This window comes from Rhea pennata, chromosome 5, assembly GCF_028389875.1.
Source record: "Rhea pennata isolate bPtePen1 chromosome 5, bPtePen1.pri, whole genome shotgun sequence".
In the NCBI taxonomy this organism is placed as follows: domain Eukaryota; kingdom Metazoa; phylum Chordata; class Aves; order Rheiformes; family Rheidae; genus Rhea; species Rhea pennata.
This window is the reverse complement of record NC_084667.1, coordinates 1388644-1405353: the sequence shown is the minus strand read 5'-3', so window position 1 is coordinate 1405353 and position 16710 is coordinate 1388644. Positions and strand designations below refer to the sequence as shown.

Below are 16710 nucleotides of genomic sequence, written 5' to 3'. Positions count from 1 at the left end.
AGCCGCGCTCGGCACCCAGCACAAGAGGCGGCCGAGGGAGGCCGCAGCCGCCGCCTCGGACTACGCGGCGCAGGCGGGGCGCGGCGCGGCGCTGCCCCCCGCCCTGCCGCCATGGTGCGGCCCGCCCCCCCCCCCCCGGCGCGGGCAGGTTGGTCCGTCCCTGCGCACTTCCGGCTCGCGCCGGGCCTGCGTCCGGTGTCCGCCCTCGGGCCGCTCCCGCCGCCGCCGCCGCTCCCGCCGCCGCCGCCGCGATGCTGCTGCTGTCGCGGTCCCGCTGCCTGGGCCGGGCGCTGGGCCGCTCGCTGCGCGCCCTGCGGCAGGTACCGCCCGCCGGGGGGGCGCCGGGGGGCGCGGGCGGCCGGGCGGGCGGCGCCAAGGGCACCGGGACGCGCCGCCCCCCCCCCTCCGCCGTTACCGTGCCCGGGTTTCCGCCTCGCTCCCCCGTTCCGCGCGTGTCTGCGCGCTGCCGCCGCGCCGCGGAGCCGGCTGCCCGCGGCCGCCCTGCGGAGCGGAGCGGAGCGGGGCGGGGCGGAGCGGCGGCCCCCGGCTCGGCGCCGCGCGGACGGCGGCTGCGGCGCCCGCGGAGCGCGGAGGAGGGGCGGGGGCGCCCGGAGCGCTGACGGATCCGCCGGGAAAGCGGGAGGCGGGTGCGGTGGCGGCCGTGCCGGGCGGCGAGGAAAGCGCTAGTTGCGCCTCTCTTGAACGCCCCGGAGAAGAGGGAGGCGGGGGCGCTTGGGCGCCCTGCGGTTAGGGACGTGGGAAGGGAGCCCTGGTGACAGGGTGCGTGTGGGGTTTGCAGACATGGAAACAAATGCCAGAACTCGGCGGCCTGCGGTGGGAGAAGTGAAATCAGAAGGCGTGTGAAGTTCGAGAGCGTAGGGTTGAGTCAGCAAAAAACCAAAAAGAGTTGAAAAGGGACACTTGGATTTTGATGCTTTTTTTAAAAAAAAGTCATAGATTGATGAATAGAAAACACAAAGGTATGTTGAGAGTCTGTTTTTGAGCATGTTAGACACTAGAGCAGGGAGCTCCCGGTGTTGAAGGACCTGCTGAAGAAGCCCAAAGAGGAGCAAGTAACTTTTGAAGAAGGTTACTTTGATCAGTTATTTGAGAATGAAGTTCTGTTTATCTGGGAAAGGGTTTATAAAAAAAGAAAACAAACTTTCTTCCCTGTTTGATCCTCTCCACACACTAGAGGAGTTCTCAGCCTGTTATCTTAGTAACAGCATCTGTTACCTGCTCAGCATTGTTATCCCCATCCAATCTCAGCATCTGCCATCTGATGCCACATATAATTGTGTCTAAATCGGTAAAAAAGATGCAGTGGGTCTTCCGTGCGTAGCAGAGACTTGCACTCGTTCTGATTATTAAAGCAGCAACGACTTTGCTGTTAAGAAGCCGGGGCTGGAGAGCTGATTGCTGTTGTGCCTGTCATCAGAGCTGCCCAGCGCTGGGCTTCTGCTGGGCGCTGTGGAATTAACTGCACGCTCCTGTTCAGTTAGCGCCCGTGTCTGAACCGGTCCCTCTTTCTACTGTTGGAGGAGAAATTTGTGGGTTACAGGCTGCCTTTAGCATATGTAGTCCATAATTTATTTCAGTGTTTAGCGACATGGTAGAAGGTCACAGATCCTTAAAAAGTGTGGCCTGGGAAGCTGCGTGGCAGGCACACTTTGGCATAACAACAGTATGAAAACAATTCTGAGGAATCATGTGAAACCTGGGGGAAAAGTTAATCACTTGGTATGTGAGTCACTAGCAAGTTTGACCAAGGCTTATTTCTTCTAAGTGAAGGCTGAGTCTTTAAAGTGATCCAGAGCACTAATGTCAGCTAGTGAGAGGGTTCCCCCCCACACGCTGAGGAAGCCTCAGGATCAGTTGCAGAGCCGATTTAGGCAGGTGCTGTGAGGAATAGATACAATCACAGTGGTTCTTTCAGGAAAAACGAATGGGAAACACCCCTGTCCTCTTCAAGCTGCATGTGATGACATATTGTGGTTACAGGGGGTGGACACAAAGAAGTTCTGAAGAAGGTAAGACAGAGGGACAGAAGAAGGAGTTTCAGTGTCTTTTATTAGTGGCTTCCACCTCACATTGAACTCCTCTCTCTCTCTTCTTACCTAAAAAAAAAAAAAACAAAAGGGTAGATAGAGTGATACTAAATTTTCCTTAATGTTGCAGCAGCTGTGGAACACAGACTTGGCATTTCTCACAGAAGAGATCTGCAGATGTGTTTTCTCCCAACCACTTATTGTAGGACAGAGCTAGACTTACTTAAAAATAAATAAATAAATTAATAAATATTAAACTGGTCCTGAAAAAATAAAATCTGCTGTTTCTTTTTCAGTCTGGGCCAGTACTTCTAGGTTTACCTTAACCTCTTCTTTGTAAAGCATCCAGGAAAATGTTAATGTGCAGAGGGGAGCTGGTACTGCTTAATATTTAATTTTTAATTCACTTCCCCTTATCTGGGACACTTCAGAAAGTGGGAAGAAGTTGATTAAAACGTACGTGCTAAGGACCATGGTGCAAAGTCCCTTGACCACATGGAGTTGAGTCTGTCTTATTGATTTCGGCTTAGAGCTGGTTCTACAGGAACCTGATCTGAGTTAGCAGAGGGCCAACACTGAAACAAGATTAAGCTCTCTGGGGCTCGTGATGACTCTGCGAAGTCTGCGCAGTGCTCTCTTCCCTCCCTTCCCAAACTAGACCTGGGTTAGGGGCAGTTGGCAGGTGCTGCTTGAAGCTGCTGTCAGTCCAGGCTCATTGATCCCTGTGCTGGGCCTAGAAGCAGGGTAGTTGCATGGTGCTAAGCTGGAGCTGATGAGTTCTGCCAGACCCAGGCTGTCTGCAGCAAGTCAGCCTGGGTGTCTCCGTCTTTGGTACGGTTAATCCACACCCATGCTGAACTGCCCATAGATAACTGGGTTGACTCTACAATAATACTTGAAAAGCCAAATTACAGTAAACCCATCAGGAAGTCTGGATAATTAAACTACCAAGGTGCTAATTCCAGAACTATCTCTCATTTTCACAATATGAAATGTTCATGGGATATATTTTGTTCTACAGCACTTAATCCTGTAGACTGCATGACAATCTTGAATCATTGGCCATTGATGTTTATGATGTCTTCCCACATGCATTTCCAAAAATATTTTAATGTTTAAGATTAGCTATATCCCATACTGCCTGTTCTGGTGAAGCTGAAGTCAAGGTTTGTACACAAACATCATTCAGAAGCTGAAGATCTGACTGAAATAGAGTTGTTACCTCTTGCCTTGCTCACTGGGTGAGGGTGCTTTGAGCTGCTGTTGTTCCAGTCCAGAGTTGGCTGCATTTTAGTCATGGTTAAAATGGTATTTTGCTGTAGCTTATAAAGAGTTTTTAGGTACTCCAGATCTGAGGTCTGATGCCAGTGGAAGTTATAATAATAATAATAACAATAAGGAAAGAAACTGCAATATCTTGAAATGTTTTTGACTTCTGAGGAATGTTATGCTGACTTAGAGGTGCAGTCAATGATTATATGGGTATTAAATGAAAGATCAGCAGAAGGTGGAATTTCTGTCTGGCTGAAGGCAGTAGGAATTCTGCTGTTGAGGGAAAATCTGGCCTTCTGGAGTTCAAAGGCTCCATAACCTTAAACAAGCAAACAAAACAGATGCTGTATGTTGGATTTCATGTTTCATGACATGTTTCATGGACTTAACATGTTGTGAAACATCTTGGAACATTTTTTCATTGTGTCCAGTACTCATGAGCATGATTCATAGCAAATTTTAATGAATGAGCCTTTAAAAATCTGTTCCTTCTTAAAGAGGAGCATTAACATGAGAAGGTCAGAACAGCAGGAGTTACAGCTAAAAACCAAGTACATCAGGTTTAATATCACTCCATAGGAAAATATCCTGGAAGGAAGCAAAGCAAAGAGAAGGGTGTTCTTAAAGATGCTCTCACCTTCTCCTCCTACAGCAGGCTTTAGGAAAGTAATGTGCCAGTAGTCTGGAGCATGTGAATGATGGGTCCTATCTCTGGTCCAGGCCTTTGGGGGGAAAAACAAAATCCTTCTAGGGTGGTCTGCCTTTTTGCAAGACTGATAGTTCCTCTTCTCTCTAACAGGGGAATTGTACACTGGCAAGATGCTCTCTTTCTGGTAAGTGTTATGCTTTTATCTCATTTCAAAGGACCTAGAGAGAATGGAGATGATTGTGGAAACTGGTAGTAGGTTTGATAGGGGGTTATTCCTGTCAATCATACGGTGAAAAACAGTTGGAGAAATGAGCTGTGTGTTTCTCTGTGAGTGCCTCACTCACCTAATCTAAATGCCACTGAACCATTCAGCTAGAACAAAGATTTCACAGGCAGCAGCACAGTGTATTTCAAGTGTTGCACTGATTGAAACACATGCTGTTGCAGGGAATAGCTCTCTGATAATCCTTTGAAAATGATGGGTGAATGTTAAGTCAAACGTCAGATTGAGTGTACCTTCAAACTCCTCTTCTGTGCTTAAACTGGATTTCCCCCAAAGCTCTTTGTTTGTTTGTTTGTTTTTCTAGCCATACTGTTTATGTATCGCATTACACCACTCACTTCTGATTCTGCTTTGAGGAACAAATTTAAACTGCGTATCTTTTCCAATTTTACAATTCCAACATTAGTTCTTTAATTGGGGATGGTCTCAAAGTTGTATCACCTTTAAAAAATAAATAAGTAATCAGGCAGGAAAATGGTTCTTCCTGCAAGGCTGGTGTAATTGAGATAATTGTGTTCTCTGATTACTGTGCTGACTCTCTTGAAGATCAGTTTGGAAATATGCCCAGTGCCCTAAAAGAGGCAAAAGACAGAAGTTCAATGTAGGATAAAAATTGCATTGTCAGGGCATACGAGCAGTATGGGAAGGCGTCAGTGAGATATGTGAAACTCTGAGAAGCTATGCAATCTTGCCTGTGTGAATTTTTAAAAAGAAATGTTCCTGGGTAAGGAAGCAACAGAGAAGAGCGATGACAGTAGCTTGCTACTTTGCCCTGTGCCCCATTTTCAGAGTATTTTTCCTCTTTTGCTGCTGACATGATTGTGAGGTTTCCTGAGAGTGCCTCTTGGAAGTCATATGACTGAGGCCATGTTCCAGTTGGAACCCCGTTATACTGGTGGGAATAACTCACCAGCAGCTGTGAAGCTTTAGCAGTCCTGCAAGTATCTCTCATGGCTGCTCCCTGGTTTTGCTCTGACTAAGTAGCCGCTGCTTTGTTTGCTCTTTTCAAAGTTACCTTGAGCTTGAGGCTCATAAAGATATAGAAAAGCTAAAGATACAACCTTTTCCTTCCATCTCTGTAAACCTAAATGAAAACAAGACCACTGTTCTTGGCAAGCTCTGGGTAGGGTGGCTGGTGCTGAGGTGCCTCTCTGTGCCCATGTACCCAACTTGGTCCAGGCTTCTTTTGGGGTGGACATTGGTGTCCTCTGTGCTGTTTTACCTGACAAGGACCGCTGGGGACTGGATGGCTGGATAATCATCCTGTGCTGTAACACTGTTCTCTTTCACAGGTGTGGCTGGGAACCAGGGGCTGGCTTACACCAACAGCAGGAAGCTTGTGTAAGTATCCACAGGAAAGCTATGATACATAGGGGCTGGGACTGCTCTACTCTGTTATGATTTGGGAAGTGGGAAGCAGGATCAGTTCAGCAGTCATGAAATCCCTGTGCACATCATAGGAGCTTGAACCTAGTCCTAGCAAAATCTGGGTCCTCTGGCTTCTGCAGGTCAGAACTGCAATGTGTTTAAGGCAAATAATAGCTAGTTCCAAACAGAGCTTGAGGCAGGGAAAGGACAGAAATGAGGAGACCAGTGATAAATAGATCTATTTCCTTTATCTGACTGACAGTCTTGTTGGCAGTAACATTTAATGGTGGCCTCCAAGCAGGAATTCTGTTGGACATGTGAAAATGTGGTCATTTGCAGGAGAAGTGGGATGGCTCAGGGAGTCTTGTTCACATGGCAAAATTTGCACTGCTGTGATCATCTTGGTATTTTCTCAAATACAATCTTTTTACCTTAAGAGTGCATCCATCAGAGCGTGAATGCTTGGCTGTTTGCACCAAGTGTTGTAGTCTGTGTTGGAAGAAATGTTAAAGCATGTATGCTTCTGTTTTCCAAATGTGGCAGCAGGTGGAATCAACATGCTTTGGAAGCTTGGGATTACTACTCCCTGTGAAGGGACATGATGGAGAGAAACAGCTGATTCTTGGAAGGGTTGCCATAGGCATTTGTGATGCTTTTTCCCTTTAAAGCAGTCTAACAACTTCTGTAGAGATGACAGTCCTGATCTAGAGGTTAAAAATTTGTTACAGCACTAGTTTTAAGTGTAGGGTCAGCTGGCTAAGTCAGCCTTTTATCAGGATTTAAACCACAGGGCTTTTGTTGGGGCATCTCCCTAGATTAAAATTCCATAAGTGTCAGTTCTCACTGGGTTTCTGAGAGCGCTAGCAATAATTAGCTATAATGTTTCCGTGGTCCTCACTGGGATTGTTGCAGCTTGAACCAGTAAATAGGAGTCCTGTGGAACAAATATGCACATCAGGACAGCTGAGCAGCCTTCAGATCAGTTAAACAAGCAAACTTAAACTGCATTTGAGATTAGTGCTAGCAGCCCCCAGAGGACATACTTTCTCCTCTGTGTTCATTTATTTCTCTTTCTCTGCAGAGTAAATAGCTCCAGTGTCTTCACTGTCCGTTACTTCAGAACCACTGCAGTACGTAGTAAGTAAAGAGTTGGGAGTCAGTGGGATGACTCTTGTGCTACTTTTTGCTGTCCTGAAGCCAAAGCTTCCATCGTTGGTTTGGTCTCACTGATGCCCCATCTCAGTGGATGGCTGAGGGTTTATGTCTCTAGGCCATATTTTGTCTGGTATTCCTGCAACAATGTGGCTTCCAGTCAGATGTGAATTTTTCTTATGTTTGAATGTGTTGTGCAAGGAGAAGGCCAACATTTTTTGTTTGTTGACCACCCTCTTCCAGCAGAGTGCTAGTGACAAGAATGAAGCAGTGCCATGTGTTTTGAGCTTTGAATGCATTCCAGTCTGTCTGTCTGTCAATCTCTCACAGGGGATGACCTGATTACAGTGAACACACCAGCCTTTGCAGAGTCGGTCACAGAAGGAGATGTCAGGTGGGAGAAAGGTAAGTGGTTGCCTCTTTGCTGAGATTCTCAGCACCATTGCTGCTGTGCTGGACAGCTCTGGGGTGAATTGTGATTTGCTGACTGAAGGCCTGCTCTGTGCCTGTCAGCATGATAAATGAGGCAGTGAGAGTTTTCTGCAGTTCTCCTGAGGGATAAGGATTGTAGTTACTGCCTTTGTACCTTCTTGCTCTGGTGAAGTTGTGGAGAACTGGGGTGAGAAAATTCTGGGTTAGTGGTAGACTGCTGTGGGTTAAGAGGGGAGGCCAGAGCACACCGCCCTCCTCACAGTGGTCTTCATATCTATCATTCAGCTGTTGGAGACACAGTGGCAGAAGATGAAGTGGTGTGTGAGATTGAAACAGACAAGGTAGGAGTTTTCTGGACCAAAACTTTTTCTAGTTCTCTAGTGAGTAACCTGTATGGCTCCTCTCAGCTGAGAGCTCCTAGAGCCTGCAGGCCCTGCCTGTGTCTCCTGCTCCGTTCATGGAGAAAAGTTTTACTCATTTAGTATGAATGCTGGCTATGCATGAAGTGAGAGTTTGTCTTTAATTAAACTCTCCTTCCTCATACATTTGATGGTGCTAATGTTTGTGAGATGCGATTCTGTTCATCCTTCCAGTTCAGGGGCTCTAAGCTGGGAAACCCATTTGTTTTTAAACAGGAGAAAACTATAGTGTCACAGGTCATCTTCATATTGTTTTAAAGTTAGCCTTTAACTTTATTCACTACTGAAGGAATCTTAACCTGTAAAATTACTGCTAAAGCTCCCTGCCAAGTTCTGTTTCCAGTGCTGCTGTCAGGAAGATGCTGACAGCAAGTCAATCTGGATTGTGCCCTGGAGCAGGAAGATCAGGCTACACATCACACTGCCAGCTTCTCCAAAAACTTCTAAATAATGGCACAAAAACCTGGTGGAGGGTATGAAAACTGGTGGAAATGACCTGAGACAGAGCTGCTGTCTTTGCCAAATTACAATGCATATCCATGCATACTGGCATCTTCTCTTGGGCACTTTTCTCCATCAAGTGGCTGGTGAGGCTTTCACTGATTTTTCCTTTTTGCAGACATCAGTGCAAGTTTCAGCCCCAGCAGCTGGCGTGATCGAAGTCCTTCTGGTACCTGATGGTGGCAGAGTAGAAGGGGGCACACCTCTCTTCAAACTCAGGAAAACTGGAGGTAAGTCAGAAACATACAATTAGCTCAGGCTTTCCTGCTTCCTCCAGTCTTTTTCTGAAGATAGAAGCAAGGTGTTTGGGGGAATCCTGAGGCAGGCTACATGCGTCCTCCATCTGTCTCTGCAGTTGGAAGGATATACTTGTGTTCATTTGCCCATTAGAGAAGCATAATTTTAGTCGATGTAATGGGGAAGTTTTCCCTTTGACGCCTCTGGAGGAAATTGCAGCACTAAGCTAAAACAAATTCTTGAGAATTCCTTTGGCACAGTTCTCTTTCCTACTCGCTTCTCTTTAGCATCTAGTCTCCTGCACCATAAGGAGAGTTAGCAAGTTGATGAGATAAAACAAGGAGGTGCAGGCTCCACGGTGGATGGTCATGAGCAGACATGCAATCAGATAGTCACTTCCTGAAATATCCAAGCTCTTCAATAAGAACTGGGAGCAAAGCAGTGAGAATGCAGAGCAATCTTGTTTGCTAATATGCACAAATAAAATGGGAAATTTAAATATGAACAAACTGATCTGTAAAACAAAAGTTTTCCTCGCGTGCCTGAATGGTATTAATGGTTTCTCCATTGCTCTTCTGGAAACTTCAGCATGCTCAAGTATACTAAAAGGAGTAAAACCTGTGTTCACCATGGGATCCTCTTGTGGTGGCACCTATCAGTTCAGTAGTGTTCAACACCTAAAGGCAATCTGATGTCAGAGGGTTAACTTTTACCAGGTTGATCGGATTCAGAGGTCCGTGGCAGTAGAGGCTCCAGTTCTGTCTTGTGGTTGTGCTTACAAGAGTGTTTTTCTTTGCCTTTCAGCTGCTCCTGCTAAGGCCAAACCAGCGGCAACCGTTCCTCCTCCTGCAGCCCCTGAACCTGTAGCTGCCGCCGCTCCTCCCCCTGCTGCAGCACCAATTCCTACTACCATGCCACCAGTGCCCCCCGTCTCAGCTCAGCCCATTGACAGTAAACCAGGTGAGGCAAGAACCATCCAAGGTTTTTCAAGCCTCCCCTCCTTGGGGAGAGTATGCAAAGTTAAAGGTAGCAAAGAACCATGGCGTTCTTGAAGGTCTCCCTGCATTATTGCCCTGCATGCTTTGGACTGGAGAGCTTAGCTGTGCCTGGAACCTGCCCAGCCCAGTTCAAGACTGCTCACACAATGTGTGGCTCAAGCAAGGGGCTCAAATTGATCTTCTGGCCCAAGGTGTTGTGGTCAGGCTTGGGCTTTTCTGTGGTTGATACCTTTTGACAGATGTGTTCTTTACTCTCAGTGTCTGCGGTGAAGCCAGCTGCAGCTCCTGTGGCAGCCCCTCCTGGGGAGGCAGTTCCCAGCAAAGGTGCCAGATCAGAGCATAGGGTAAGCTTCAGGAATAGGAGCATCACCAGCTGCTGGGTGGCAACCTGTTCTGGGATAAACATTGAGCTCTCCGGACATGTCCGTACCTACGTGTTCACATGCAGCTCAGTGGGGCTGAGACGGATGGGGAAGTGCTCCATTGGAGGGTACCAGTTAGAGGATAGGGTGGAGGAGGAGCCAGCTCTGACTTGATACAAGTCATTCAAGTGTTGTCTTGAGCTCCGGTGACTGAGCACAGAAGGCTGAGTGCGTTCTGCTCGGTCTGTCCACAAGCCCTTAGCAAAGGGCTGGAGATACCGCAGCTGCCTTATGCGTTCAGAGAACATGGTTGAGCAGCTTAGAATAAGTAGTGTTAAGAGTATTTCCTACTGACTGTTCTTAGCAGTCTGCTCTTCTCCGTTAGCCTTGTGCTGGAAACCTAGCTATGCCTGGAGTTCCTGGGAACATCCTCTGAAGCAAGTCCACCTCAGTCCGATTAAGCTCTGTCTTTCAAGGGAACTGTTTCTTGAGCTTGGCAGCTCTGCAGTGAAGTCAGCTCCTCAGCCTGTCATACCCCTCAGGAAAACCTGGAGTGAAAACAGCTTTAGGCACCCATTGCTAGTCAGCCAGATGGGAAGAAAAGCCCTTTGATATTCTTGTGCTTTGTGTTCCTTGGATGAACTTGAGGCATCTTCTGTGCTTTTTTTTTTTTTTTTTTCCTCCTGTTTTCAGGTGAAAATGAACAGGATGCGTCAGCGTATTGCTCAGCGTCTGAAAGAGGCTCAAAATACTTGTGCCATGCTGACCACTTTCAATGAAATCGATATGAGGTGAGGATCAAACCTCTTTCCCCCTTTACAAGTAGAAGTAGATGCAGGCAGTCATCTTAAATATTAGCCAAGACTGTGCTGATTCTCCTTGGAGAATTTGGTATGATGTTTTTTAGGGCCCCTTAGATGTGTACATCTGCTATCTGTGCAACTGTTATTGTTGTCTGTGCAACTTCATCAGGGCGTGCTGTTGTTGCAGTGTGAGGGGTGTATAACTTCCTAATGGGCCTTTCACTCCTTGGGTGTCTTCTGCTGAAAGGGAGCAACCTTGTTCCTCATCTGTGCAGCTCTTGACTGAGGACTGGTAGATGCTGAGCAGAAGAGCAGGTGTGCCCCCAGGTTACTGCTTTTGGAGGTAGGCATATTTGGCCTCCTGTGAGCTGGTTCCCCTGGGCTCATCAGCCTTTCAGGTGAGCGTTACACAGGTCTGAGGCCCATGTTGTCAGGCAGTGCAGCTTTCCAGAGGAAGGCCAGCATCCCTCCCTGTCCTCTCTGGGTGGGTGGGGGTCTCCAGACTCAAGTGCTTACATGGATTGAGCACACTAATGGCTTTGGAGGGTGGGCAGCTTGTGTTACAGTGCATTAAGGGGAAATTGTGCCCAAATCAAATTGCCCTATGAAATCCTATTCTGCTCCTTAAGACAAAACATGTAAATATTTGGGTCTCAGAACAATAAGGTTGGCAAAATAGTCTTGATTGGAGGGGAAGTGCTGCAGCTTTATCTCCTCTCGGAGGCTCATTGAGGTGTTGCTTTACACTGGCTGCGGGCTCTCATTGCATCTGATAATCTGTTTTGGATTGATTGCTGTGCTGTTGACTCGGGAGGGCCTGTGCTGGGGCCTCCTGCTCCCCATGGGGGGTCAGCGTCTGAAAGGAGGAAGCCGTAATGAGGCAGTTTTGTAGCAAACCTCATCCTCATTGCTGCAGCCCTTGTGTCTTGGGAGGCACTAATGTCTTTGGGCAGTAATCCTAGCCCTAAACAAGGTTAGGCACAGGAAAACAAACACTCTAAACCATGGAGACCCCTGCCCCTTCCTGAAACTCTCTTCAAAGACTTAAGGTCCCTGGAGGGGGGAGGGATGGACAGTGCAATTCCACAGCAGCTGGTATTAGCCCAGAATAGACAGTGCTTGTAGCCATGGGCTTTTCTGTAAATGTCCTCATTTCTGATAGACAAGCAGTAGGGAAACACTGCTCTGGTTGAGGACTGAGAGTTGGCCAGCATCCCCCTCCATAGCATCTGGGAAGGTTTCTTCATGTTCACTCTACTCCCAAAGCTAAAGACTAGTGTACCAGAGGCATCAGCGTGCCAGCTGGCACCTACACTTGCATGGTGGGTGAGGCCTTTTGCCATAGGCACCACTTGCAGCTTCTCTGCTCTTGGTATTTCCCCTGTTGTCACTCTGCTGGGGCTGCCCAGCTGTGCTAGGGCCCTACTGCATCTGGTGTTGCAGTCTGTGGTGCCACACTGGTATCAGTAGCAGTGGCTCCAGAGAATCACTGAGGATCTTTGCAACATCAAGCTAAGCAAGAAATTAGTCATTGCCCCATCTTGCTTTTGTGCTGACAGCGTGGCCATACAGGTTAACCTTGTCCTGTTGAGTTTGTGGTCCTCATCGTTTGGTAGGGGCCTTAGAGCCTCTGTCTTTTATGTCTATGGCATTTTGGAAGATTTTTTTTAGCAGATTGAGGATTTGCCAGTTGGTGGTGAAGGTCTGCAGTCCTTGGGGCTGGTGCTGAAGTCCCTTGCAAAGCAAGTGAACAGTCTTTCCTTGGACTCTGGTGACCAGTGGTGTCATGTGTTTTGCAGTAACATTCGGGAGATGAGAGTCCAGCACAAGGAACCCTTCCTGAAGAAGCACAACCTGAAGCTAGGTTTCATGTCAGCTTTTGTGAAAGCTGCAGCTTTTGCTCTGCAAGATCAGCCTGTTGTGAATGCAGGTGAGCAGTGACCCTTGCCGGTGATTTGTGAACCTCGCTGGTGAATGTGGGGGAAGCTGTTTACCAAGCCCAGGGCAGGACTTACAGCTTTCACAAGCCAGTCAGATACACAGGGCAAATGGGGACAAAGTCCTATGGGCTGCAGCTGATATTGCTAGTGCCACTTATGTAGGCAGAGGACAATGTGCCAAGAGGGGCACTATTAGTGAGGGACTGCAAGGTCAGTGGGCCGGGGCGGTGTGTAACTTGGCGTTCACTCAGCCCATAGCGGGTGCAGCCCTGCTGGGTGGTGTGGAGGAATGCTGCAATTCCTGGGCATGTCAGAGCTGCTTGTTCAAACCCAGAGGAGGAGACCAACTGGGGCAATGTCTGAGGGAACTGAACTGACTGGCTAGTGTTTCCCCTTTCTCTGTCCTGGCACATTTCCCACAGGTGCAGCAAGGGGTCACTCTTCTCTGGAGCTATGTTTAAGCTAGAGAGGAGGAAGTCGTTATGAGTCTGTGGCTACTTCTGGCCTGCTGAGCTCTTGTTCTTGGGTACTCTGTATGTAACATAGCCTCTTTCCTCTCCTAGTGATTGACGATACGACCAAAGAGATTGTGTACAGGGACTACGTGGACATCAGTGTCGCTGTAGCAACTCCCCGGGTAAGTCCTTCATATGCTTTAGCCATGCTTCCTGCAGCCTTGGGTCTGGATGGTCATGTATTCTGAGGCAACTCAGTTGTGAGCAACACTGCAACAGAAACATGCTGATGGGACTGGTCTTCCTGGTGAGAGCTGGGCCTGATGCAGTATGGGCTGCTGAAGGGGGTTTGGGGAGTTGGAGGACTGGGAATATTCTGCCACCATCCTAGGAGATGCTGTGACAAGGCTAATATAGATCTTAGTGGTCAATGGGAAAGCTCAAGTTAGGGAAACCCTTTTTTCTTGGACACATGGGGATATGGCACAGAGAAAGCTTTGTACGTCCTGTCCTTTTGGCTAGCCTTGCTGCACTGTTGTGCCATGTCTGTAAAACATGCTGCTGTTTCTGGTCAGGGAGTGCAAGGAATGGAGATATGGATGTTGAATTAGTCGTTTCCATTCTGAGGCAGAGGTTCAACGAGGACTGATGCTCTCAGTGCTCCTCAGTTCTAGAGGAGGTCCAGCACAAAGGGACTCCACTCTTCTTGTGGAGATGGAGGTGGAAACTGAACCCTGCCCAATGCCTCACCTGCTCTTACAAAAGTGGATTTGGGATCTAGATAGACCCACGTGATTTTAGGTGATGGGTTCAGGGGCAAAGAAGTTGTCACAGACCTTTCTCATTTACTGATTTGGCCCTTTGTGCACATCATGGCAGGCTGCCAGGGTGTGAGGCAACTGTGCCAACCACCTGTTCTGGGCTGAGCAGAAGGCAGGAGCTCCACTGAGCCAAGACCAGGCTCCTGCCCAGTAACAGTTATCCCTGTTTGTCACTGCAGTCCATGTGCTGATGGTGCACTTTGCTTCCCCTTAGGGTCTTGTGGTCCCTGTCATTAGGAATGTAGAAAATATGAACTTCGCTGACATAGAACGCGCTATCCATGAGCTGGGGGAGAAGGTAAGAAAAGCTGGAGATGTTTTTGTAAAGGGCTTGGAGGAATGGAAAGAATTAAGGCTGCTGGATGAACTGGTTCAGTCCCTCTGTGGTGTCATCTCTGAACTCTAACACACTGAACTGTGTTGTGGGGTGTGATCCAGTTACAGCTGTAGCTGTGTCTTATAGGACAGACCTACCTTCCTGTTGCCCTTCCAGGAGACCTCACATACAGCTTTAGTGGTATAGTGTCTTCCCCGTTGTCTTTGGAGGCCCAGGCTGAGCTGTCCTGGGATAGAAGTCCTTGTGTCTATCTCCTGCAAAAGCAAGAGTTGGAGGCTAAGATAAGAGAATCCTGCCCCAAAGCCAGTAAATTTTCACATTTAAAGACAGGATGCATTTCAAAGTAGTTCATTCTTTCAGCTGAACAGATCAGTAAGTGAAGCTCTTGCCATCAGCGGTCATTCCTGAGAGGATGAACATCCAAACCATTGTACTTTGCCTTTTGTGATCTGTCTGAGCAGATTTCTAAGACCTTACTCTTCTAGGCACGGAAGAACGAACTGGCCATTGAAGACATGGATGGTGGCACTTTCACTATCAGCAACGGAGGGGTTTTTGGTTCCCTCTTTGGGACACCTATCATTAACCCACCCCAGTCGGCCATCTTAGGCATGCACGCAATTTTTGACAGGCCCGTGGCTGTTGGAGGCAAAGTAAGTAGAGCTACACAGGAGTTTTCAGAGAGCAGAGGGGGAGGGCTCAGTGGGATGAGGGCTGTAGTCCATATGCTTTTCCTGGCAGCTGGTGCCAGCTCCTAAAAGGCTCTCCTGTGAAGGAGAAGCTGAGACAAATGGATGAAGGGCAGCTTTGCTGGCAGCGGTACTTACCTGAGGTGTGCAGGGGGCCTTGCTCCCTCCGTAAAGGAGAGAAACGGGTAGTTGCTTAGGTATGAGGAGGTGGGGCTGCTGTCTTCATGACAGAGAACAGACCCTGAAGGGAACAAGGTCCTATGTGTGGTGCAGACCTGGCCAGCTCCTGGGTGTGCAGCCCCACCAGATAAGACACTCCTAGGAGGGCCTGAGGCCATCATTCAGGATAGGGGAGAAAACAGAATGTGCCAGAGGGCAGCATGTGAGCAGTAGGCTTGAGCTCACCGGTGCTTTTCTCATTCCCCTCCTTCAGATTGAGGTGCGGCCCATGATGTACGTGGCGCTGACGTACGATCACCGGCTGATTGATGGCAGAGAGGCAGTGACTTTCCTGCGGAAGATCAAGGCAGCGGTGGAGGATCCCCGCGTGCTGCTGCTTGACCTGTAGAGCAGCCATACCCCCACACAACCCACCCAGGGCAGGGCCACAGCACCAGCAGGGGCAATGCAGGGCATTCAGGAGCTGGCAGGGGTCACTCCAGTCTCCCTCCCTCCCTGTGACCGGAGGTGTCCCAGAGGGAATCCTAGGGATAGCTCCTACCTCCTTCCCTGTTCTGTTTGAAGAAGGGTCGGTTCCTCACTAGGACTGCTACACAGTGGGCCAGCTACTGACTAGCACTGCCTTTCTGGGGCCACCTCTGGCGTCCTCTCCCTCACAGCGCCAAACTCACTTCTAGCTAGTCCTGTACCACTGGAAACTGCTTGCTGCTGCTGTGCTAGGGTATCTTTCCCTGCCACTCTAAGGCAGGTTCAGCTTTATTTCCTAGCACTGAGGTTCCTGGGAGGGAGAGGGAAGGAAAGGCTACTACTGTTCTGTCCCTATTTTGCTTGAAAATATTTCATGCTCATCAGTCCTGCAAGAGCAGTGTGGGGACGCCCAGGGTGCCTATAGCAGCGTTTTTGATCAGAGCAGGGCTGAGGTGGGTGCCATGCCTCTGCCCAGTTACACTCCCTCTGCAGACAGGAACACAGGGGCCGCAGCTCCCATGCTTTCCTTTGGAGATCTCTTTTGTTTCACATCCAGGTGGGCACAGCCTGTGATCTCTGTGGAGGTAGCATGGTCCCAGGGGGCACACCCCTGTCACTACTACGTGTCCAACACTGGGAAGAAACAGCCCCCTGCAGCTGTCCTTGAATCGCAGCTCACTGACGGTAGATGAAACTGTTGGCTTCCTGCGTGCGAAGGCTTGGCCTGGTGCTGGCAGAGAGACAGCTGTGGAGGGCCAGGCCTTTAAGGGTAATGTGTATATCCCAGTCCAAGGTGGCTGGTCTGAGGGGGGAGGGGGGCAGTCCTTAATCCAATAGCGCACATATGTATTGGGGAGTGAGGGGGTTGCTAGTGCCTGCAGAGTCTATTACCCTCTACACAGAACTTGTAACTAAAATATTTAACATGGCGGATTTTAAAATGAAATAAAACTGGGCAACAACTGAGAGGTGGGATGTCTTTGGGGAGGGAAGCAGAAGTTCCTGTGCATAGGCTTGGGCATCAGCAGCAGCCCTAGCTTAACATTAAAAGCCTGTTACCTGGTGGCAAGATAAAAGAGGAAACATGAGGGTATTTCCATGGGTGCTACTGAACTGAAGCTTTTCTGGCTCTGAATGCTCCTGTTCTCAAACCCTCTTTGGCACTGAATTGCATCTTCCCAGTAACAGGCTTTTCAGGGCTGGAAAGAATCCTTTTCTTGGTCTGGCAACATAGACAGCAAGGAAATCCCAGTATTTGCTAAATGGGGTGATAGCCAAGAAGAAGAGCCAGGACAG

General features: G+C 48.8%; 1 protein-coding gene across 1 annotated transcript; it reads left to right on the top strand.

Moving 5' to 3' along the window:
* Window positions 1–215: 215 nt before the first annotated feature.
* On the top strand, window positions 216–16380 carry DLST (dihydrolipoamide S-succinyltransferase). The gene is made up of 15 exons (XM_062578030.1): window positions 216–320; window positions 4120–4153; window positions 5545–5593; window positions 6702–6757; window positions 7103–7177; window positions 7490–7545; window positions 8243–8354; window positions 9166–9321; window positions 9618–9703; window positions 10415–10512; window positions 12324–12454; window positions 13028–13101; window positions 13955–14038; window positions 14563–14730; window positions 15200–16380. The coding sequence occupies exons 1-15, from the start codon at window positions 252–254 to the stop codon at window positions 15332–15334; spliced, it is 1383 nt and encodes a 460-aa protein (XP_062434014.1). The 5' UTR covers window positions 216–251; the 3' UTR covers window positions 15335–16380.
* The last annotated feature ends 330 nt before the right edge of the window (window positions 16381–16710 follow it).